Source organism: Equus asinus, chromosome 24 (genome assembly GCF_041296235.1).
Source record: "Equus asinus isolate D_3611 breed Donkey chromosome 24, EquAss-T2T_v2, whole genome shotgun sequence".
Lineage (NCBI taxonomy): Eukaryota > Metazoa > Chordata > Mammalia > Perissodactyla > Equidae > Equus > Equus asinus.
Window position 1 is genome coordinate 43,196,709 of NC_091813.1, and position 25,931 is coordinate 43,222,639.

Consider the following 25,931-nt stretch of genomic DNA (forward strand, 5'->3'; position numbering starts at 1 on the left):
GCTGCTGCTGGACCCAACAGGGCTCCAGTGACCCTGCTGAACAATGAACACAGTTGACAGCTGCCATGAACTGGTTTGAGAATGGCTGCAGCCAGCAGACAGAAACAGAATAATGGGTGGAGCATAGGTTTAGGACAAAGGCTTGGGTGTCTCCTCTCGGATAGGGCCTGAGAGGAAAAGAAATGAGAAAATCCGAGAAAAGGAGGAGAAAAGTCCAGGAACATCCTGCGTCTTCTGGCCACAGCCCCAAATGACTTGGATAAATTAAAGAGAACAATATAACTGAATTGCTACTATTTGCCAAAAGTCACTCACACAGAGATAAAAAGAAAATTAACATGCTTCTTATTTATATTTTGCTTAAGTAAGGATACCTAAACCAAAGAAACGCGAGTTAATAGTTGGGTCTTAGAAACCGCAGAAAAATATTCACTGCCAGTTAATTATCAGAATGTCAAGTCATTATACTACCTCATTTCACCAGCATACTTTCATCTGGACACAAGTGCCCTGTTTGTGGTCTAAAACAGAGGTCTACATGTTAATCAGAATGGTCTGGTAGCGCTAACTCAGTTTGAAGAGGGTGGAGAAATGCATAGGCTAACTTAGCCCTTTGTCTTCATCGTCATTCTAAAGAAAAGAATGCAGTGAAGACTATTAGGGGAGGTGGTGCAGAGAACACCCTGGCTGGCCCTTTTAGCAAGTCCTCTTAAAAGATAAAAATGTACCCCCAGTTCAGCCTCCTAGGGCCTAAAGTTTAGGTGATAATTTAAATAGTTCCTAAGTGAACTGTCTTCCACTGTAAGGGTCTTGTCTTCCCAGAAGCCCTTCTTCATAGGAAAGGACTAAGCCAGGATTCCTGAGGGAAGCGACTGCTGGTGAAGCTGTGGTGCCTGCACTGGGGAAAGGGAAGAATGCCGGGTTGTCCTCCGGTGGCTAACGGCAGGTGGTTATCATTCTGGATCCCTGATAACGCCATCAGTTTGATTTTTCTGCATTTCTATAAAGACCTTATAATTATTCTAATTATATTATTAATGGCCTATCTTGAGTTACTGTACCCTTTGTTGGATATTTATCATGTTAAATTATCAATTACAAACATTTCTTCATATAACATTTGATTTAAATCCTAAAGCAAGAAGATCTAGAATAACCTACCCAGCGATATCTGCATATGGTTTTTACAGTTTGATAATACATTAAGTCAAAAGAAAATTACATTAAACTCTGCTCATTACAAAACACATTTAAAATTCAAGTTCAGTTAGCAAAAAAATAAGCATGTTTTAATATTCCGTTCTTTCTTCTCTAAAGCACAGTTTTGACAGGATTTGGGGTAAAATACGAGTAAGACACAGTGCAGTGCTTGAAGGGTTTGTAATCAGATTATGAGAAAGACAAAAGCAGACAATGTCAACATAGAGTGGTAAATATACTGCAGTTACTAGGACTGTGAGCTTGGAGTAATAAAGACTTGGTTAGAATCCCAGTCCTGCTCCTGGCCGTGTGATCTTGGCTAAATCAGCACCTCCAAGCTTTACCGTCCTCATCTATACAAAGGGGATATCGTTCCTGACCCTTTAAGATGGCTCTGAGACGTGAATGAGATAATGTGTAATGCCTGGTTCAGGGTCTGCTCAGTACATGGTAGCTATTACTGCTGTCACCACTAACGTTTGTATGGACTTATACACAGTGTGCTTTGAGAGCCCAGAAAAGGAGCACTTAGATCAGCCTGGAGTTACGGAAGGTTTCCCAGAGAAGATCAGAGCTGAGCTGTGTCTCAAGGAATAGGTAAGAGTTAGTTAGACGAAGAAAGGTAGGAACAGTGTTCCACGCTGGGGAAAGAGCACAGTGTACACAGAGCATTGCAAATATTTGGTATTTGCTGGTAAGCCTAGTGCAAGAATAGTCATCACTCAGCTCCCCTTTCCTTGGCGTCCTACAGCATAGTAGCTTCTCCCTCTACATGGTTTACCATCTATCCTCCCCAGAAATACACACCTACCCCTGACAGCTATGCTGGTTTGTCCTTTAAAGATAATTCAGTCTACGAAGGCAGGTAGGCCTCTTCAGGACCCTCCCAGAACCTACTCTGTCCCTTTGTCTTAGAGACATGAGAAGGGGTAAACGGCAGAGACAGCACAGCTGAGTGGCTAGGAGTCTGGGCTCTGGCGTCAGGCTGCCTGGGATCAAGTCCTGGCCCCAGCACTGTGTCACTGTGGGCAAACTGCTTCACCTCTGTGTGCTTCAACTTTTTCTATCTGTTAAACGGGGATGGTAATAATCTCTTACAGTTACTGTGAGGATTCAGTAAATTAATGCATGTAAGCAAATGAGAACAGGGTCTGCTTGCTAATAAGTATTAGCTATTATAACCTAACAAAATTAAAATTCATGTTTCATAGACAAGACATTCTTGAGAAAGTAAAGAATGCACTAGATTAGAAATGTGGTCATCTGTGGGAGGCAGAAGGAAGAAGAGAGAATAAAAGGGCAAAAAGAAGTATAATATTTATTGAGTACCTACTGGTGCTATAAGTATCGCATTAAGTGCTTCATATGCTTTTTTCAAATGATCCTCATAACAGCTGTGCTAGGTAGGTGGCATGGTCCCTATTTTTACACATGTCAAGAAATTTGTCTAGACAAATGGACAACACCATGATTCAAAACCATGGGTGGATGAATACAGAGCCATGCTCTCCCAACAGCTACTTCTCTTCACCAGAATGGTGAAAATGGGCCTCCATTTTCTTAGCTTGAAAATTATGACATCAAACTTCACATTACTAAGAAGAAACTTGAGAGCTGCCTAAGTTTTCACACGATTTTCTAGGAAATATAAACATTTGTTCATGTTCTGATTTCACGTGCAATGCTGAGGATTCTATTTCATAAAAATCATGAACAATAGTATATAAATCAAGAATACATTTCCTTATCCAGAAGTTATATTACAATTACACAATGTACAGTTACACAATCCTACATTTTCAGACATAAACTGACTACACCTACATTTGTATAACATGAGGTAGGCCCAATGCTAATCTTTAATTTACATTTTTTCAAGCCTAAATATTGTGTAAAGTATTCTGTGGGTCCTTAATATCTTTGTGATTCATATTTCATAGTAATTTGGCTTCTTAAGTATCCTTTTTCTCCCACCAAAGAACATAAATTTCTTATAACAAAATGAAAATAAAGTTAGGAAAAAGTAAAGTTAAAGAAAACCAGAGGAAAGGTGAATGATATGAGATTGTCTGGTTAAAAACCATTAGCTTCATGAGCTGAACCAAAAGTATAAACTATAGTCTTATGGATCTTATACATACAGGAAAGGAGCTTTTCATACTGTCGCTTCTTTGTCAATCGAGATGCTTTTCTCAAGTGTGGAGGAAAATCTCTCTCTCACTTCTCAATCTCTTGCTCTCTCTCCTTCTCTCTCTCTCTCTCCTTCTCACACACACACATACACACACACACACACACACACACACAGGGGTCTTGTCACGTGTTGGCCTTATATTGATAAAAGAGCACCAATCCTCAGGGGGAGCTTCAAATACTCTAAGACAAGAAGCTGGAAAGATGGGAGGAGGGTACAGACCCTCCTCTATAGAGACATTTTATATACATATATACTATTTTTTTAAACCTGAAATACATATAATTTTTTTCTTTAATTACAGTTTCCCATATAACCATTACTAGGTTCCAGCGATGCAAGTCATATTTATTAGAGGCAGCATGTTAAATAGGAGTTGACAATTACAGTCTCTATCAATACATATTATGCCAGACGGTAATGAGCCATCCACAAAGGGCTAGCCATCCAAAATAATCACGCCGCTTTCCAGAGAAATGTCGAAGAGGTTATGGTTTATTACACAGTGCTCATTAGATATACAGTGGCAGCATTAGCAATTTTTCCTTCATTTGCGTCTCATTTAAGGATCTGCCCCCACAAACACAGTCAAATTAGTACACAAGGTTAAAACCATTATGCCTAGAAAAAAATTAAGTTGCATTTTATTTTACAGTAATGGTGGATCAAAGGTCCTTGGAATCTATTATTTGCGAAACCATTATCTAACACAGAATATTAACAAAAGGGAGAAGAAAAGCAATGCCCCGCCAGCACGGCTTTGACAGGAACAAAGACAGACTGTTTGAAATAAGCAAACACCACATTACTTAATTAAATACTCCTAAAAAAACTATTTTAAAAATAACACTAAGGTTGTGACATCAACTGACAAAAGTCACAAAATTAAAGTTAATGAAGTGCCAACCTATACTTTGAAATGCCTCGTTTACATCAAATTATTTTTAAACATTTCTTACACTGCCTTTGTGCACAATTTGGTTATAAGTTCAATTTACTGCTATAAATACTTATTTTCTTAAAAAGATAATCTAGTTTCTCATCTTTGTAGCAAACCCACATTTACTGATATTTAATAAACTGAAATTTTGCATATAATTATTGTAACTAGAAAGAGTTGGTCAAGAAGGCAGATCTTGGAGTAAGTTATAAAAATTAAAATAGATACTACAAAATAATAGCTACTTGATGGATTCTGTCAAGTAATCAGATAACTGATTAATGTAGCATCTGAATTACTGACAGGGTAAACAGTTTGTAGCAAAGAGATCTTTTGAAGAGATTTCCAAAGTCCTGATCGGTTGTTAATAAAATGTTAAAATTCATTATAGTTAGAAGGATATTTCAAATATACTTTCCCCATATTTTATTATTAACAGCCTGTAATTGTAGTGAATTTTCAAGGATCCCTTGCTTTCATTTAATGAACATTTATTGAGTGCCTGCCCCATGTCAAACTCTGTGATGGGCTCTGAGAAGTCATCCAAAACAGAAAAAAGAAAAGGAAACCATAGCTCTGACCTCAAGAAACTCATGGCTACAGCAGTGAAGGATTTAGACAAGAATCCAAATGATTTCAAGCCTGGGCAATACCTGCTATCATAGAAGTAAAGACAGGGTGCCAAGGGAGCCCAGAGGAAGAGGACCTAACCCAAGACTTAATGGAATAACACCTAAAGTGGGACCCAAAGGAAAATTCTATCTAACAGAGAACCACGGGGGAGAAAGACACAGAGAACGCGGAGAAGTGGAGAGCAAGGGGGCTGAAGTAGGATCATACACCTCAGATTACTGGAAATACTATTTTAAGAGATCTCTCTTAAAAGCTGATCCAAATTAGAAAAAACATTTTGAAGTTGGAATGATATACTTTATGGAAAAAAAAATGTATCTTAAGGAAAACATTCCCTGGTCAGGTCCATGTATGGTCATTCAAATTTCAGAGTGAATAAATGTATTACCCATTTAATGTTAACTATGAATCTGAATGAATAACTTGCCATGACCAAATTTTGAATTTCATTGGCTATTTTAATTGCTCTTTACCCCTGTAAATAAGTGTCCTTGTCTCTTTCCCCTTAAACTGATGAAAGGGTAAGCTATAATATGTTATATGTCTAATATATGTGTGTCTACTCTCAACATACATGTAAGAGGTAATAAGCTTTTAGGGACAGAGAATAGATTGATTTAATTCTTTTGGTATGGGACCCAGAACAGTGCAGGTGTAATCAGACACCTACAAGAGTTGTTGTTGTTGTTGTTTTTAATGGAAATGCCATTGTGTCCTAGCACAACAACTATATATAGCTATGGTCTGTGATATGGTGGATTCCTCAGTGGATTGTGGCATTATGATAGTAATACTTCATTTCTTCCAGAGCATAACAGATTTCTTCTTTCTGTGAATATTGTTATATTTCCAAACAAGGGCCTATATATCTATGCTGATTTAGTTTTTTTACATGATGGTCATTTCCCCTTCCTAAACAGTGTTTTAATTCAGCAGTATTTGATCTTCCAAGATTCTCATCTATTGAACAAATAATAAGTATAGATTCCAAAGATTTTTAAAAGCCATATATAAAATGACATCGCATTCATCTCCCATTATCCTTGTGTGACGGAAATGTGATCACGCAGGAGTCACGTGCCGTACATGGGTGGCTCCCACGTGACTACAGGTTGCTGAAACGTGGCTCCCACATACTCAGTCATGGCTGCCACGTGGCTCACGCATGGCTCAGCTGTGTTTCATGTATAACTATGTACAAATTATGAACATGTAGCTTTGTGTAAATGGTTACAGTATCATTCCTGACTCTGAATTTTGCTTGGTTCAATTTTTTTCTACCAGGAAAAGCTCCAGCTAAAGAACATCAGGAGTCACAAAAGGCAGGGAGCATAATGAGATGGTCATCGTAGTACAACAATAGAAGTTACACTGTTGGACTATAGATAAGGAAAAAGCAATGGGGCCCCACACTAGCCATTTATTGTTCTAAGTTCATTTCATTACTGTGTGTAATTATGAACTTCAAGGAACAAAACAAGAATGAGACTGCTGAAGGTGCATACAGAGAAGAGCATGGGCGGCCCACTTCACAAGGGCATCCAGAAGCCCTGCCAGATGGCCATTTTGTCAGTGCGTCTTTTCTTCCCAACACTCTAAGGACCATAATTTATTCATTTGTTCTCACCTCTGCCTTATTCTAGAGAGTTTAAGGTAGTTTAGGTATAACTAAATGATGTTCAATAACAGATATGAAACACAACCAGTAGACGTGGGGAAAATATGAGACATGAGTGTGACAAGAGATAAAGTATCATAAATTGAGAAAGGTACAGAATAGAAGGGAGGGGGAACCCATGGCAATAGTTTGAATTATAGACTTGAAAGGAGCCCGCAGAAATAAAGCCTTTTTCTTTGTGACAAACCTGCTATTTTATCTCAAAATGTAAAGATGTTTGAGTTTTAGGTTTGATGACCAAGCATTCTCTAAAGATAGTACATAGATTAAAATCTTGCCTGACCTCCCAGTTTTAGGAAAGAAGGGGAACTCAATCTTGGAAGCCATCAGGGCTTTGGGGTACATCTCCAACTTCCATGGGTGAAAATAAAAGCTTCTGATATAATAATTATCACTGATAATAGTAACAGAGGGGGTCACCTTTTACTATTTGAAAATAGTCACCATTTCTATAGCAAAAATGTTTGAACACTTATTGCTTGATGATACTGTTGAGATCAGTAGTTCCCTGCCTGGATTTCCCAGATCTTTAAGGATTCTTTACAGTAGGTGAAGAATTCCTCACAGAGTGAGTTATTTTTCCCTTTCCAAAATGTCTAAGGAAAGCCATTCGTTCAGCCTTGGATAAAGGTACATCTGTTAATAAAAACGTCAATTTTCTTTAGTTTTGTACTCAATGATAAGATGTGATAGCAGTGGTTATCTTATGGTCGTCAGACCCTCAGATTGCCAGTTGCAAATGTATTTAATAAAATGGAAAATCAAGTAATCACTATTTTACATATAAAGCGTTTTTGGTAAACAGACTCTTTTACAAGAGGCTGGGAGAATAGCAAAAGAAGTCCTGGGTGGTAAAGAGGTTGGGAGGTTATCATCTGAAGGTCTACACTGGCTAAATTCCCTCCACTTTTCCTTGGCCACTCCCTTTCCTTCACCAAGGCGAAGTGCAAGTAGCTGTCCACTTCAACAACACATCCAACAGCAGGCCAGAAGAGGTCAGTGGAGAGCAGTGCTAGGCACCCCATCCTCCCACCCAGAGGGCTGGACTTAGGCACATCTCAGGTCTCTGTTTTGGTACCCAAAAGGAAGAAGCCAAGAAAACAGAATAAACCACTACACTCAATTTCTTACTCTGACACAATCAGAAATGACTTTAAAGCTGTTGTAATGTTTAACTTAAAAAAGAAAAAAAGGCTTAAAGTAGAAAACAAAGAAATTCTCCTGTGTGGTTTTAAATATAAGTTTTTATAGCAAAAAGTTCCTTGAAGAGGACAAGGACAATAAAAGTGACAAAGCCCTGATGTTGACATAACAATCCTATTTTCTCTGAGATAATAATCCATTATTTCTCAAAAACATCTGAGTTGCACATGTACAACAATTCCCAATCAATATCTGATTGTTATGAAAAAAGAGTATGTAATTAACAAGAATTGATCAAGTATTATAAAGTCCCAAGTTTCTAAATTAATTCTTAAACAAATAGGAGAACAGAACAATTAAACATTCTGTTTTAAATATTTAAATGTAATTTTTTCCTCTCTTTTACCTTCAGGGAAGTGTAAGCTAAACAGAAAGCTCTCCCCTGCTTTAGAGCTGAAGAATTAGAAGGAAAAAGGCTATAGACTATTAAACACCAGTTCCTGTGTTTTTATTGTCTCTCTTAGGAACTTCTTTCATGGAAGGCCCACCTATAAGCACAGCACCTTTAGTGAGCCTTAGCTAGTCCTTCACAAACAGCTACTTTCCCACCAAAATGGAGATGATGGTCTGGGGTCTATTTATTGAGTACAAACTTGCAGTGGTGTACCAGGCACAGACAGAATGGCAACCCCAAAAGACTACGTGGTATCTGAATTTTGGGGCTTTATGAATCTAACAGTGGAATCAATAAAATTAGGAAATGCTAAGGAAAGACTTAAAATGGATGGATATATTCAGGGGATTACAGAAAAGTCCAAGTTATCTTGCCTACCCCTTTAATTGTTCCTAGGAAGATTAACTTCCAGCCAAAGTGCTATAGACAATATAAAACAAAATTTGCATAAGGTACCTTTAAAAATAATAAGTTGCCCATTAACACTGCAGGTTCATCAAAAAGAAAAACAGATTTTGCAAAATTAAAGCCATAAATTGAATTAAACACTAATAATTTAGTGTTATTTCATTTAAATTCCCTGAAAATTCTTTTTTCAGTGTATTGTTTTTGTTAAATTAGAATTGCTCTGACCTGTCTATAAAGAGAGATAAAAAGTAAATTCCAATTTTTTAAAGTTCTGAATTGAATGACATAAAATTAAATACAGAAACGCATTTTAAGTGCAAAGTATCCTTCCACTGTTGCCAGAAAACAACTAACAAAGGGGAGTTAAGTAATTTCATAGTCATATTTTCTCACTCTCCTTCACTGAGAACACAGTCGTTTGCATGGCATAATAAGCTGTAAGTTATAAACATTTTTACATAGCCTGCTGCAAAGAAAAGTCTTCCAGCTTTCTACTATATTGGATAGTGTTCAAGTGATTAACTACAGTTTTGGAAAGAAGGGGTGGAAACTTGTTTTGCATCTCAGTTTGTTGGTTCTCTTATGCGCAGCCTCTAAAAATCCATTACATCATTATTTGCAATGAATATGAAAGTAATCATAGTAGAGTAATAGAAGCTCCATATTACTGCAGGATGTAAATTACCCGTGGACAGCAGCAAAACTTGTAGATGCGTAACTATCTAAGTATTTCCTTGAAACAGGTCTCCAATGAGTATGAACGTAATGGTTTTCAATATCAAAATTTGTAGCGCTGAGCATTTCAGGACTAATGATAAAAGAAACACACTTTGTTCTCTGTCTGTAGGGGAAGTCCATTAGATAGAACATCTGCTTGGGGTACAAGTCTATCTAAAAAAATGGTTCCTGTATCAAAGAAAATATACAAGTGTCTGTATTCCTCACAGATAAAGAATAAATCTGTGAAAAGAAATGTGCAATAAAGAGATATGGCCTGCAAATGTAGAAGTTTTTAGTTTTATAGAGCACTATCATGATCCACAGTCAACCTCAAAATAAAGGAAATTTTGTCTCAATAAATCAGTAAAAACTCATGGAGCTCTTGAGTGCTCATCACAGTGTTAGGGCTTTGGAGGCCAAAGAAAGTCTATAACTTGGTTTCTATTCACTACACAATTCAACGCTACCAAACATAAAGACTGGTGCTCGGCGCTGAAGATGTTGGGATGAATAAGAAAGCACGCATAGGCTACCCTAATCCAGAGGCCATCTACAGTAATGGAAAGACCATGGATTCTATGGTCAAATGGGGTTTGAATCCCAACTGTCATTTACTTATGCTATAAGTTTGATCAAATTATTAAATTTCTCTATGCCTTTTTCCCAAGAAAAGCAATTTTTTGGTAACCAATGTTGTAAGGATTAAATGAGTTAATACATATAAAGCACATGGAACAGTACCAGATACATAGAAAACTAAATTATGTGTTAGCGGTAGTATTATTATTTTTCTATATTTATCACCGTCAGCTTTGCACATAGCAGGTGCTCAACAAATGTTTGCTGAATGAATGAATGAGTCAGTCAATGAGTGAACGAACAAATCTAGTAGAGGGATAAGATAGGTATATAAAGTACTACAAGATAGACAAGAAGTGTCTCAAAAGTACAAAATGTAATAAAAGGCTCAGGGGTGGGAGAGCTGGTGGGTTAAAAGATGACTAAAACACAAGCTCTGACCTCTAGAAAGCACCGTCTAGTGGGAAAACATACACATAAATCAGTCATTACAAAATAACGTGTTGAGTGTTCTAAAAATTCACAGAACATTCCCTGTAGGTTCTGGCTCTAATTGAACCATAGCTTTTCCTGGGGTATCAAAATCCCTGTATTTTTGTGAGTGGACATACTGAACCTCTGACAAGGCACAAACTGAGGAGTTGAGAAGTGGGACCAGTACCCATTATTTCCTCACCATCTTAAGAAACCACTGCTCCTTTGAAGCCAGCTCTACTTTCCGCCATCACTCCTCTTCTCTGTCAGGCCACATTCATCAGTCTTTGGAATCTCAGTTCTGTTGCTCTCCTGGTTAACTTCAACCATGTCAACTGCCCACCCTGTAGTTTCTCAACCCACAGTCATGCGTTGCTTAATGACGGGGAGATATTCGGAGAAATGCGTCATAGGGAATTTCGTCTTTGGGCGAACATCACAGAGTGTACTTATAGAAACCTAGATGGTACAGTCTACTACACACCTAGCCTATGTGGTGCTAATCTTATGGGACCACCAGCATATACGTGGTCTGTCCATTCCGATGTTGACCAAAAAATCATTATGTGGCGCGTGACTGTACTCAATTCAACTTCTTCCATATTCTGTCAACCCGACTCTCAAGCACAACAGGCACTTACCATTCAGAACTGCTCTACTTCTGAAATCTCAATTTAAATATCCTACTATCTACAACCTCCTAACCTCTCAGCTCTCTCACCACATTACACTTCTACTCCTATAATATGAATCATCATGATCTCCAGTCCTTGATCACTATTTTCTCCCTAATTTTGGACTCCCTCAGCCTTGCTTCCTTCCTGATCAAGCCTAAACAACTTTATTAGGTCAACCATTCTTTTGCACATACCCTTTTCTTGGTGGGCAAAGAAAAATCACTATGACGCTTTAATTTTCTTCACTTCTACTCTAGGGCTGCTAGGAAGTGCCTGTTGCTATGTTAAAGAATTTGTATTTAACCCTGTAGGGAATGGGTCACCAATGAAGAATTAAGGATATTTCACTCCACTTAAAAACCTGAGCAGAAGAGGAGGGAATGAGGGAATCTTAATCATAGAAAATGGAGAGTCAAGATGCCAGCAATTACAGAGAGGAAGGATGACAGAGTTAGAGATAAGGAAGTGGAGAATCTGCTCTCTTTGCCTCTATTACCACCACCCAGCTACACTGTCCAAGAGTGAGACGAAGAGCATAGTGAGAAAGGAATTCCTCAGGCACTAAGCCTCCTGTAGATGCCAGTTCTTACCCAGCATCTTACATGAGAGGTGTTAAGGACCATCTGTCTTTAAACAAAGGGCTGCCAGTGGACATGGGTAGACTGCAGACCCCATAGTGAATATGGCTATAGCTCTATAAGTTAAGTTCTAGAAATAGAGTTCTAGAAACAAAATTGCATCAATAGTGTGAGAAGGCTACCAGATGCATAAATTGTTTCCTTACCTTGTCACTTGAGGCCAAAGACTATTTCTTATTAATATTTGCGTTTCCTCAATGCTCAGTCCTGTGCCTTGCAGAGAGGAGGTGGTCAGGATGTGCTATATTGGACTACAAGCTACTCGATTCTAGCTGGATATGTGCCCTGTTAAGTTCCCTGACTTGAAGCCCATTGTTATCCCCATGTTATAGATAAGTAATCACACAGAGTGATTAGGTGACTTGCTTAAGGTCAAATAACTAATCACTTACAGATTTGGGGCAAGAACCCAGATCTCTGGCCCTTTACCCATGTCTCTATTACACCATACTGTTTACCACTGGGGGTGCCTTGAGTTTGGGTTCAAAGGATCAGCGTTAACTCTTGAAATGATTAGGCAAACTCTGCCATTAAACATTTTAAGTGACTGCAAGACTGCAAGTATTTTACTGAATAGAACTAACATTTTTACTATGATGAATATCAAGAATTAAGCATAGTTTAAAAGGCAGAATTAGACACTGCACAATGCCTTTGACTGTGGCTTCTTACTAATCAACATATACCCCTTCTCTAAGGAAAAGATCTAAACTTTCTCACCATTAACCAAACAATTTATGCAGCTTGTTTTTTGCTGTGATGTAGTCAGGCAGGCTAATCTATATCAAGATATTTATATACGATAAACTCTCAGCTGAGTAGATTAGTAGCTGAGCCCACCTACTTTTTGTGGTTAATTATACTTGTTTTGTAAGAGGTTGTTCTTATTTTGTGTTTTTCCAACAGCTCTGGTAAAGTAATGACTTCCGATGTACAGTATGTTGAACATAAAGAGCCTTCCCTTTTCTTGCTCAACATATAATTGCTACATTTGTGCATGCTGCGTAAGTTGAAAATACCAATAAAAAGTTAATGAAGAAAATAAGTACTAGTTGCAATGAATTAGTAATATTGCTAGATTTGTATCTGGAGTTTATTTTTATTGTTGTAAGTGGAATGCAATCAATAGGAATATGTAATCAAACTGCACATGCTTTCATCTCTTGAGAAATCTCTGAAAAGGAGCTGAAATATCTTCAGGAAATTATCTTCAAAAGCTACTCTAAATTCAATTATTCAGCATAATCATTTTAAATCATTGTTGGTCAATAAGCACTCCTCATTTTCAAGGTTCTTGTAGTATAAAAAGATACATTTTTATATAAGTTTTAATTGCCTTTAAGTATATGAAATATAAATTCCTTTTAACTTTCAAGTTAATTTTAATTATACAAAAATAATATGAATAGATTCTCTTTATTAAAAAAACTGAAATATAACATACAAAGTCCCCTTTGACTACTCCCCTGTACCTGTCCCCAATCTTCCCTCCTCCCCACTTCCTCCGACCACTGTTAGGATCAGGTGGGTGAGGTCTGTTTCATACTCTTTTCTATGCATTTACACATATCATCTTAAAAAAATAATAATGACCATAACTTTTTACATGCTACACATTTCAATGTTAATTATTTCACCTTAATATAATTGAGCTCTAAATAAATAATATGATTAAACATGCTCCTACTTAAGCCTCATTTCTTAAGATGTTTTTTGATTTGGTCAATCCCCAAGGGAAATGTGGTTTGTTAACTTTGTTTGGTATTTAAGCACTAGACAAATTCAAATGTGTGGTATGAAGGTGAGGATTGACAGTCACAGCCTATTGTTACTATAATTAGAAGTCATCAAAAGCTAATTAGTACCGCATTAAAATGATAAATTATGAACTACAATATTGGCAGCTGAGACCAAGACCAATTCCCTAAATTTAAAAATTTAAAAAACTCCAGAATTTGCTTCTTTCACAGCTTTTTGTCTTTTCCACTTCTTTCCTTAAATTAAGATTTTATTTAGGCCACCAAGTATTCTACCGCCACTTCCTCTAGCAGCACACCAAGCCTGACTACGTCTCACTTAGAGGCGAAATTAATGTTGAGATCAGTAATTTGATTTTAAGCTGTTTTCTAGATTTAACTTATAGATATGTTTATAATGGTTTTTTTTGTGATTAGTTCTCGAAGCCCAACAATTACCTTAGCATGTATATCATTAAACTAATCTTAATCAATGGAATAATATACTGAGTTGAATGAAGACAGCACAGTTACCAAGAAACTGATGGTATCCATTTTAACATGGATAGTAAACCTAAGACAGTTAATCTAAAGATATCACTTTTTTTTGCTTCATTTATGCTTTCTTTATTTAGAAAAAAACTATAATTTATGCATTTTCATAGGCTATTTGATCCTGTCCAAGAGAGCAAAAGATAAAAGTTCAAGTCAGCTCAGGTACTCTAAAGCCCTTATTTCAATAGCAGGATAGAGTTTCTAAGCTAACTGCCTTCATCCAACCAGTTTTCACCAGTTTTTAAGAAGTGCATAAGTAGGGCCAGCCCAGTGGCGTAGTGGTTAAGTTTGTGTGCTTCACTTCAGTGGCCCAGGGTTTGCAAATTTGGATCCCGGGTGTGGTCCCAGGGCTGCTCCTCAGGCCATGCTGTGATGGCAGCCCTAACAAAATAAAGGAAGATTGGCACAGCTGTTAGCTCAGCAACAATCTTCCTCAAGCAAAAAGAGGAAGACTAATAGGCAATGAAGAAGTGAAACTCTCACTGTTGTAGATGACATGATCTTATATATAGAAAACCCTCAAAAATCCATTGGAAAGCTATTAGAAATAATCAATAATTACAGCAAAGTTGCAGGGTACAAAATCAACTTAGAAAAATCAGTTGCATTTCTATACTCTAATAATGAACTAATAGAAAGAGAACTCAAGAACACAATCCCATTTACAATTGCAAGAAAAAGAATAAAATATCTTGGAATAAATTTAACCAAGGAAGTGAAAGACCTATACAATGAAAACTATGAGACTTTAGTGAAAGAAATTGATGATGACGTAAAGAAACAGAAAGACATCCCATGCATATGGATTGGAAGAATAAATATAGTTAAAATGTCCATATTACCTAAAGCAATCAACAGATTCAATGCAATCCCAATCAGAACCCCAATGACATTCTTCACAGATATAGAACAAAGAATCCTAAAATTCATATGGGGCAACAAAAGACCCTGAATTGCTAGAGTAATCCTGAGAAAAAAGAACAAACCTGGAGGCATCACAATCCCTGACTTCAAAATATGCTATCAAAGCTATAGTAATCAAAACAGCATGGTACTGTTACAAAAACAGACATACAGATCAATGGAACAGAATTGAAAGCCCAGAAATAAAACCACACGTCGATGGACAGCTAATCTTCGACAAGGGAGCTAAGAACATAAAATGGAGGAAGGAAAATCTCTCCAATAAATGTGTTGGGAAAACTGGACAACCACATGCAAATGAATAAAAGCAGACCATTATCTTACACCATACACAAAAATAAACTCAAAATGGATCAAAGACTTGAAGGTAAGACCTGAAACCATAAAACTTCTAGAAGAAAATATAGGCAGTACACTCTTTGACATTGGTCTTAAAAGGATCTTTTTGGACACCATGTCTTCTTAGATAAGGGAGACAAAAGAAAAAACAAATAAGTGGGACTTCATCAGACTAAAGAGCTTCTACAAGGTAAGGGAAAATATGATTGAAACAAAAAGACAAGCCACCAACTGGGAAAAAATATTTGTAAATCATATATCCAACAAAGGGTTAATCTCCATAATATATAAAGAACTGACACAACTCAACAACAAAAAATCAACCTGATCAAAAAATAGTTAGGGGATATGAACAGACATTTCTCCAAATTAGATATACAGATGGTCAATAGGCACATGAAAAGATGCTCAACATCACTGATCATCAGGGAAATGCAAATCAAAACCACACTAAGATATCACCTTACACCCGTTAGAATGGCTTTAATAACCAAGACAAAAAATAACAAATGTTGGAGAAGTTGTGGAGAAAAGGGGACCCTCATACACTGCTGGTGGGAATGCAAACTGGTGCAACCACTATGGAAAACAGTATGGAGAGTTCTCAAAAACCTGAAAACAGAAATACCATATGACCCAGCTATCCCATTACTGGGTATCTATCCAAAGAACTTGAAATCAGCAATTCAAAGAGATCCATGCACCACTTTGTTCATTGCAGCACTATTCACAATAGCCAGGACATGGAAGCAACCTAAGTGCCCATGGACTGATGATTGGATAAAGAAGATATGGTACATATAACACAATGGAATACTACTCAGCCAAAAAAAATGACAAAATCATCCCATTCACAAGAACATGGATGGACCTTGAGGGTATTATGTTAAGCGAAATAAGCCAGATAGAGAAAGACAAACACTGTATGATTTCACTCATGTGGAAGATAAACAAACACATGGACAAAGAGAACTATTTAATGGTTACCAAGGGGAAGGGCGATGAGGGGTGGGCACAAACGGTGAACGGGAGCACCTATAAGGTGACTGACAAATAATAATGTACAACTGACATTTCACAAGGTTGTAATCTATTTAAACCTCAATAAAAAAATTTTTTTAAAAAGAGGAAGACTGGCAACAGATGTTAGCTCAGGGCCAATCTTCCTCACACACACACAAAAAGTGCACAAGTAAAACACGTACACAGCTAAAAATAATTCAGACCACTGAAGAGGACATAAAATGAACAGTTAAAGTCTCTCATCCCACTTCCCCCTGCAATTGCCCCTCCCCAGAAGTGACCTGTATTAACAGCTCTGTGTGTCTCCTTCAAAGCACTTTCCATGCATATAAAAATCCACTGCCTGCCACTCAAGTCCCAATGGGATCAAACTATAATGTGTTTCTGCATCTTGCTTTTTTTTATATGTTCTTTGAGATCTTTACAGATTGGCACATACAGATCTTGGTAATTCTTTTAAATGATAATTTGATATTCCCTTGCATCAATAACATAACGTGCCCTACTGGTGGACACTTTGGTTGTTTCCTTTTTTGTTGTTCTTGCAAAGTATGCTACAAACAGCATTCTCATACATACATCTTTGAGATGTCAATACGTCAATACACAATTTTGCTAAATCAAAGGATAGCTGAATTAAAATAAAATTTATAGCTACTACCAATTGCTCTATAGCAACTATATTAATTAATGTCCATATTCACAAAGCATTCAGGTGTCTACCTCCTCACACACAAACACTGGGTATCAAACTTCTTAATCTTTGCCAATCGGACAGGGGAAAACTGTGATTCTTGTTTTAATTTGCCCTTAATGAGGAGGTCCAGGCTTTTTCCCCTTTTGTTTACTAATCATGCATGATTCTTCTTCACTGAACAGCCTATTCATGTCTTTCGTCCATTTTTGTGTTGTATTGTCTTCTCCTTCCTGATTCATAAGATCTTCAACTGACGTGTTTATTAAAACTTGGCCCTTTGTCATGTTTTATTAGTTAAACTATCATTATTATTGTTCAGCCATGATCAAATAGTCATTGACTGCCATCTATGTGCTAGGAATATGCAGAATGCTGGGGTAATAGGGAAAAAATGGATCATCTGAACTATGTTGTTTTTTGTTTTTTTGGTGAGGAAGATTGGCCCTGAGCTAACATCTGTTGCCAATCTTCCTCTTTTTGCTTGAGAAAGATTATTGCTGAGCTAACATCTGTGCCAATTCTCCTCCACCTTGTATGTGGGACAGTGCCACAGCATGACTTGATGAGCAGTGTGTAGGTCTACACCTGGGATCTGAATCTGTGAACCCCAGACCACCGAAGCGAAGTGTGCAAACTCAACCACTATGCCACCGGGCCAGCCCCGAACTATGTTTAAGAGCACATAAAGCACACAGTCTTGTCTTATCAGCATTACAAATAAATACAGAAAATAATCAGTCCATAAGTTTATTCTTATTCATCAGCTCACCTGCCACCCAGAAGTCAAATAAGTAATAAAACAGAAGTACTTGTTTTACAAACAGAATTCGCGTGGTTTAAAATCTGTCAGCACCCATAAGTGTCTTGGGCAAGAGACCACCTAAAAGGCAGGAATACCAACAATCACTTTAATTTTGACTCATTTAATGCTTTTTCATTCTTGCAGGTTCTACTTATCACTGAATGTGTTTCTAGCAAACAGAGAAGAGACAGAGCAAGGTGGGCAAGGAGAAGGTGATAACACATCTATAAATGAACGCACATCCCAGGACACTGCAGAGCTTTAATTAAACTTAGCGGTTAGGCCTGAAAATGGCAGGTGTGCCTTGTGGTTCCAGAGGTCGGGCGGCTCTGCTACAATTCTGATGGCCATGGGAACACTCTCTCTGCACTGGTCCCCCAGCAGCAGCTTCTTCTCCTCCTTCTGCTGCTTAGAGGAGATGGAGCGGGGGGCCACAAAAACTCAGAGGAGTCCAAAACCTATCAGCAAAACTCCAAGCCATACAGACAGCAGGACAGAAGCTGCAGATACAGAGGGGAGTAAAGACAATGTAGTAAGGAAGGAATACACTGAAACATGAAGGAAAAAATAAAACAAACTTTTGATGGGATTCTAAAAATTTCAGATATTCTGCAATATTTTCTTAATGTTGTGTCATTTTTTGTGATATTCCACTAACACTTTCCCTCCCCTTCTTTAAATCTCACATTATATGCTGTTTTACATAACAACAGAGTAAACAATTAAGACTGTTCCATGAACAGCGCTCTGGAGTCTGATTACAGCTCACACCTGGAATCAGAGGCTGGAGAGGACATAGTAAGATACAGTCGCTGAAGTCACAGGCCACCTTAAACTACTCTGAAAGGCACACACGCGAGAAATGTGTGATTCAAATGTTCATTCTGGTCTAGAGCACTTATGTTATGCTGAAGATTCAGTCGTCCAGACAAAGATTTAAAAGAATACTACGTCCAAGGCACTGGTGAGATATAAGACGTACAAAGCCAAGTGCCTGCCCTGGAGGAGTGAGGAGTCTAGCAGAGGACACAGCAGCATGATGGGGTCTGGAATAACAATGAGAGACAACACTTTTTAAGCACATTCTATGTACAAGGCACTGTTCTAAGTGTTTTACTTATATTATCTTCTTCAATCCACCTGACGAACCCATGAGGCACAGAGAGGTTACCTAACTTGTCTGGGGTCACACAGTTAATAAGTGATAGAGCAAGGATTTGAACTAAGGTAATTTATAACCAGTATGATCTATTTCTTCTCCTTTTTGATCACTTAATGTAGGATCTCAGAAAGTCACTTCACCTCTCTGAGTTTCAGTTCTCTCACTGGTGAAACTATTTCTGCCTCATAGAGTTCCCATTAGGGTCCAAAGCTAGGCACCCTGAAATAGAATACCATCTACCAAACTTGTGCAGCATTCCACAAGAAGTGCTGCTGACAGGGGTTAAGGGGCTCTGTAGTCAAATAACTGGGAAACAACATCTCTTCTTAAAGATTCATGATGCATGCCATACGTACATAACAACTCTGGAGATCTCTGAAATGAAGAAATCTTTTTAACTTTGTTTAACCTGGCATGCCCAAACTTTCTTGACCACAGGACCTTTGTCCCACTGAACACCTAGCTACATACATCTTCAGCCTTGGAGCACAAATTGGGAAACGTCGGTAGAAAAAAGGCATGAAATCAGAGGACCTAATGGGTCTGAATCTGGCTCAGCCAATTTCTAACCTCTTGCTTTGGGTAAAAACCCCATAACCTCTCCAGGTCTCTGTTTTCCCTTGCAGCTCTTGCCTAGACGACTCAGTAACCCCTTGGCTGATTCTCTCTACCTCTTGGACTTCAACCCTCTGGCTTCTCTCCTAAGCTAATTATATTACAGATATATTAATGCAGCTCTTTTGCTTAAAGACATTTACAATAGCTGTGAGTAAGAGCAAACACTCACAGAATGCTCACTATGCTATGCGTTACTCTATTCACTCACTTAATCCTCAAATCCAGCCTCTGAAGTATGTGCTGAGGCACAGCTGGTAAGTGATGTGGTCTGTTTCCAGATTCCTAGTCTACTCTGCTGCCTCTTGGATGGCTCCCCGCTATTCCTCAGGATACAGCCCTAATTCTTTAGGCCCGTCACAATCTGACTTCAACCTCTCTTTTCTATGCCATCTGCTCATCTCTATTCCATAATATTATAGTTTGCTAGGGCTGTGAGGGTAGAACCTGTTCCATGCCTCTCTCCTTGTCTTGTAGATGGCCATCTGCATGGTCACAGAGTGTTCTCGCTGTATATGCATGTCTGTCCTAATTTCCTCCTTTTTTATAAGGACATCAGTTATACTGAATGAGGGCTCATTCTAATGACCTCATTTTAACTTGATTACCTCTGTAAAGACTCTATCTCCAAATAAGCTCACTTTGTGAGGTATTAGGGGTTAGGACTTCAATCTATGAATTTTGGGGGGACACAATTCAATCCATAACACCTACACACATACATAATGAAACTAGTCTCTGTTCTATAAATTCATATACTCAGATGACAATTATGCCCTGAGTGCCTCTTACAGTGCCAGCACTGTTCTGGGCCCTGCTATAGACTTCCATACCCCATGTCTTTGGTCAGCCAGTTACTTCCGTACTTTGCCTAGGATACAACCACCTTTATTTATTTATTTATTTTGTGAGGAAGATTCACCCTGAGCTAACATCTGTTGCCAATCCTCCTCCTTTTGTGCTTGAAGAAGATTTGCTCTGAGCTAACATTTGTGCCAAACTTCCTCTACTTTGTATGTGGGATGCATCCACAGAATAGTTGACGAGCGGAGTAGGTCTGCACCCAGGATCCAAACCCGCAAACTCCAGGCCTCCGAAGCAGAGCACACAGAACTTTAACCACTTGGCCAGGGGGCCGGCCCCCACAACCACCTTTTCCTGAGCCCCTTGCCTACCTGCTTTCCTCCAACTGATGACCTCCTAGTGACCTTCAAAACTCACTTATAACTTCCTTATTTTGTAAAGCTCAAATGGGCCCTTTTTCTGAAATTTTCTCCTTTTCTCCACCCAATATACTTAATTCCTCCACAGAACTCTGTTAATACTCTACTTACAGCATCTGTAGCATCGTATTACAGTTGTTTGGAAACTTCTGTGTTCCCTGGCTCGATGCTAATAAGGCTGCTGAGGGCAAGTATTATGCACTATTCAGCTTGTATCTCCTGCACCAAGGGTAGTGCCTGGCACATAGTAAGTACCTAATAAGTATTTGCTTAATGAGTGATCCAAGCAGGACTGTAGGGTGCTCAATTTAACAAGACCTAATGGTAAAATTTGAAGGAGGAACATCTAGAGACAGGGAGACCAGATAGATAGCCATTGCTAAAGTCTAGACAAGAGGTAACAAAGGGCTGAAGTAGGAAAGCAGTGAATGGAAAGAAAGAAAAAGAGACTTGGAGAAACTAATGAGTTGGTGGTTTGTTGGGTATGGAAAGTAAAAGAGTGAGAGTAATCAAAGATGACCAAATTCTCTAGGGTAACCAGGTGACAGAAACAGTAAAGATATATCAATTAAAATAAAATAATTAAAAAATGTTAACAGATAAACCCTAAAGTTCAAGCAGTTTAAGAAACAGATTTTTTTCCTCTCATACATCAAGTCTATATGGATATTCCCGCTGGGCAGGTGGCTCTCCTCCAAGAGTGACTCAGGGATGTAGGCGGCACCTCTCATCTTGAATAGGTCACTTGAAAGATCATTTGCTCTAGGAGTATTCAAATGTAAGATTTTTATGATCAGAAAACAGTAACTATCACTTCTGCTCATATTCTATTGGCTAGATCTCAGTCACACGGCCCAGCCAACTACAAGGGAGGCTGGGAAATACAGTCTAGCTGGATATTCGGAGAGAAAAGAAAATGTGTTTGGCAAACTCGCTTCAATCTGTTCTAACACAGTTAACAAGCGGTGTTGGGAAATTTCAGGGAATGAAGGTAGAATGAAAATATGTGGTCTGTTTTTAACTGTTAGATGAGAAATAATTGATTCAATTCTTGCTAACACAACTGAGAAAGCTGAACCATTAGTCAAAAAAATTCATCTGAATTTCTTTAAACTTAATAATCTTGTTATATTAGATGTCTATATTTTTTAATACTATGTATAATATATTACAATGATCTATATTTTGTACATAAAGTAACAATATCCTATCATTAATAGAAAAGGAACTTCTGAACTTATTTTCTAAGCTGTGGCTAGGGATATTTGCAAATTTGGTAATACTTTTTTGCCTGACCATGTTGGTAACCAATTTTTTTTTTTAAGATTGGCACCTGAGCTAACAACTGCTGCCAATCTTTTTTTTTTTTTTCTGCTTTATCTCTGCAAATCCCCCCCCCCCCCCCCCCGGTACATAGTTGTTTATCTTAGTTGCAGGTCCTTCTATTTGCGGCATGTGGGACGCCACCTCAGCATGACCTGATGAGCGGTGCCATGTCCGTGCCCAGGATCCGAACCGGTGAAACCCTGGGCCGCCGCAGCGGAGCGCACGAACTCAACCACTCGGCCACGGGCCGGCCCCCTGTAACCAATTTTTTAAAAGTCAGAGTTGGTGGAATAAACCTAAAGCCCATAGTCTTGTTGGAAAAATGCTATGGTAGACATTTATAGTACATTTTTATAAATGTGAGTCTCTTTTCAAAATGTACTTATTACATTTTAGCCTAAATTCTACCTCTCTTGGCCATTATGTTATAATTTCACTAGACACAGCCACAAGTCATACCTATCAGTTATATCCTTAGGCCAAACAAAAGAGGTCACCTAACTCACTTTTGGTCCCTTAGGTAATTTACTCAGGTTCCATTATCTGACATCAAAGTCAAGTTTATGAGAGAAAACCACCAACAATGTAAATCCCAGTAGTTTGGAGGTGAATGTTAATGTTCCTAAATCAGTACTTCCCTCAAATGTTAAATAATTCACTGTAGCATCATAGATGCAAGCCTCCAGCAGAAGTTACGCTTGAACAATTAAGGAAGCAGGAGCCAAACAAATGACTTCAGTGATAGAGAAACAAATTAACGGCCTCTCATAATACTATGTCAAATTATATTTTCACATTAAGAACTGTGTAAAACACCCAAGCATCACACTGACTTACTAGATCAAGTCTGATTACAGAAAATAGCCTAGAACCACACACCAGGATTATTCCCTAAACGTAATTGTGGATTCTATACACTTGGGTATGAACCCATTTATGTTATTCAGAAAAATTTTTATATTCATAATGTACCACCTGCTCTTTTGCAAAGTTCTGTTACAACTGCTCATATTACAATGACCGTATACCAAATGCACTATGTTCTCGTGAAGGATCAGAAGGCGAGGCAGCTGTTTCTTAGAGGCTAGATAAGAAATTCGAAACATGAGGCCACATCACAGTGCACTGTGGACATACAAACAACGGCACCTGCAGTGTAGAAAGGGTACACAGTTTAGAGGAAAACCAGGATTTAAATCCAAACTCTATCACTTTCTACCAAGAGGATTTTAGACAAATATTGATCTCAGTATCAGTTTCTTTTTCTGTAAAATGGGGATGATTCGTTTATGCAGTAAATATTTATTGAACACCTATCACGTGTCAAATAGTACTTTCCAAGGGTTACTTTCGGATTAGACATAAGAAAACGTAGCTAGTGTTCATTAGAGGTCTGTATGGTTATCCAAATGCAAGCCAGGATGACTGAACAATGAAGCAGGGTCAAAGTCGGCCAATTGAAAACCAATAGAATCCCTAGCAAGAAACAGAGACACGGGATACAGTGGGATGTGAGGTCTGTTTCGTTTCCAGGGACTAACAGGTTATTGGTATTCATTGGAGATCTTTATGTATTTTCTCTAGTTATTTCATCTAAACTCAGCCAAGAATTTTCCACAAAATTTATAAGGTAAAGTTCTGAGCTCACATTCAAACAGGCTGGGGGAAGGATGTAGAAGTATTAAAGGCTTGCCAGGTTGTTTCCCAGTCAGAAGCTTTTAAAGATATACTTACAAGATCTTTTTTGGTGTATTAATTTAATGGCTTATCTAGTCTACAAGTGAAGTCAATTCTTTGAATCAGACTAGGAAAGTGGAATGGAATCAAGAAAAAAACCCATGAGATTTGGAAGGAAGAGAACTATACTTAGAGCCTCAACTTTTCTCATTTGCCAACTGTGTCACCTTGAAAGAATCTCAAGATTTTTGAATCTCAGTTTTCTCAAGAATAAAATAACAATTCTCACCTATGCCATTATTGTAAGGATCACATGGGATAACTGTCATTAAAATGATCAGTAACCTACAAAGCACTAAACAAATATAAATTATTTCAAAGTTGAGTAGGAACTGAAAATGACCCCAAGATATCTCTTCCACTGAAGATACTTGTGCGGATAAATGGTAGAAGGTCTGCAAAATTATTGTGGCTGGAGGAGGGGCCATTTGTAGACACAACAGTAATAATCTTAGCTTGCTTATTAGTGAGGAAGGATCATTGGACTTCACAGCTGGCAAGCGATAGTCATCTCTAAATATCACAGAAGAAAAAAACATTTATGGTTAAGACTTCTAGAAATAAAAAAAAATCTACGATGTGGACTGATTTTTTTAAGTAAATCAATAAGCTATATTAGCCATAAGTCAAAGTTCCTGGAAATGCTTCTTTTTGTGAGGAAAATTTCCTTGTCATCCTTGTTTTAGGGTAGCTTTAATTTGACGTGCCAAAGTCTACTTGCAGATTGTTACCTCCACACAGGCTTTTACCACAGTCTCAAGCACACTGCTAAGATTAAATAAAGCTATTGCTGCTATATTGTTACTAAAAAATATGCAGTGATTTTTTAAAAAAATAAAACTGAAAATTTTAAGTTTGTTTCACATGTAGCAAAAATGACTAATACACACTCATAAATTTATTTTTTAATCTAAATGTGAGATATAAAAATCTCTTATTCCAGAAACTTCAGTAAAAACTTCTTCACCATATAAATACTGAAAATAAAGTAACTGATACAGCACTGAAGTAGACTACTTCTCCTAAAATGGTAGCTACATCATTCTTTTACAGCTAGGTATATCATTTTGAGTAGGTTTAAAAATCATCAATCCTGGACTAAGGGACAGAGAGGACCCTACAGAGATACAATGATACCATGTTGGGAGAGGAGGGTTAGTGATGAAAAGAACATTGTAAATGCCCAAGGTAGAAATGAAAGTATTTGACATAAACGTATGGGGAGATTTACCAGAGTTATGCACGGAGCAGCCAAGATGATCAGATTTATTAAGAACAATAAAAATCCATTTTTTAACCTTACGAAATATTTTAATCTATCTTTGAATCAGGGAGTCACAAAGAACTAAACAATGATTTCCAGTGACCACTGCTCAGTAAAAGGAAACACAATTTAGCGAGCAACATTAAAAGACTAATTTCTTCTTACCACGAGTAGATCCCACTGACCATGTCATAGTTCTGACATGAAGCCTTCATGCTGCTGGGCCCAGCTGCTTTAGAAATAAGTAGCACCACCAAGCCCCTCAACTGCAGGTTATGCCGGCTGTCGTACACAAGCCCCCTGCCAACAAGGAAAGAGAAAAGAGGATTAACACACCCTCACAGGATCAGTCAGATCAAGGTCAAAAACTGCTGCAAGCACATCCATACTTCCAAATTCGGACAATGGGACTTGCTGAAAAGAAACAGGACCGGGGGAAGAAAGTTAATAGGGGGAGGCAATGAGTTCAGGAAACTAGAGAAACCTATGGCTGGTTTTAAAAGTGACAATCTCAAATTGTCAGGATCGATAGGGCTTCCTCCTCCTTTCTGGGTTTTCCCACTGTCTCTAACCTACCTCGTAATCTTTAGCGTTTGCTCTGATAACAACAGGAACGCATAGTTTAAACTGCTTCGTGGAGTTGATAGCAACTGAAATACAAATTGTACAGCTCGGATGCAGTGATATTATCTGGTGATGACGGTGGTAAGGGGGAGTGGTAAAAAGCAATTTCTGCCTTCACAGGTAGAGAAGAAGCTCAGAGAATGAAAGGATTAAACCAAATCCAAAT

At 38.0% G+C, this 25,931-nt stretch overlaps 1 protein-coding gene across 3 annotated transcripts in view; it reads right to left on the reverse strand.

The window, feature by feature from the left end:
* Positions 1–25,931, reverse strand: part of PDSS2 (decaprenyl diphosphate synthase subunit 2) — a 269,187-nt gene that overhangs the window by 127,675 nt on the left and 115,581 nt on the right. For all 3 annotated transcript variants that reach the window (XR_006519200.2, XM_044757198.2, XM_014868397.3), the window contains exon 2: positions 25,307–25,441. Coding sequence is in view for 2 of the 3 variants with exons in the window: in XM_044757198.2 (XP_044613133.1) it covers positions 25,307–25,441 (135 nt within the window). In the remaining variant the exon portion in view is untranslated. The remainder of the gene's footprint in view (positions 1–25,306; positions 25,442–25,931) is intronic.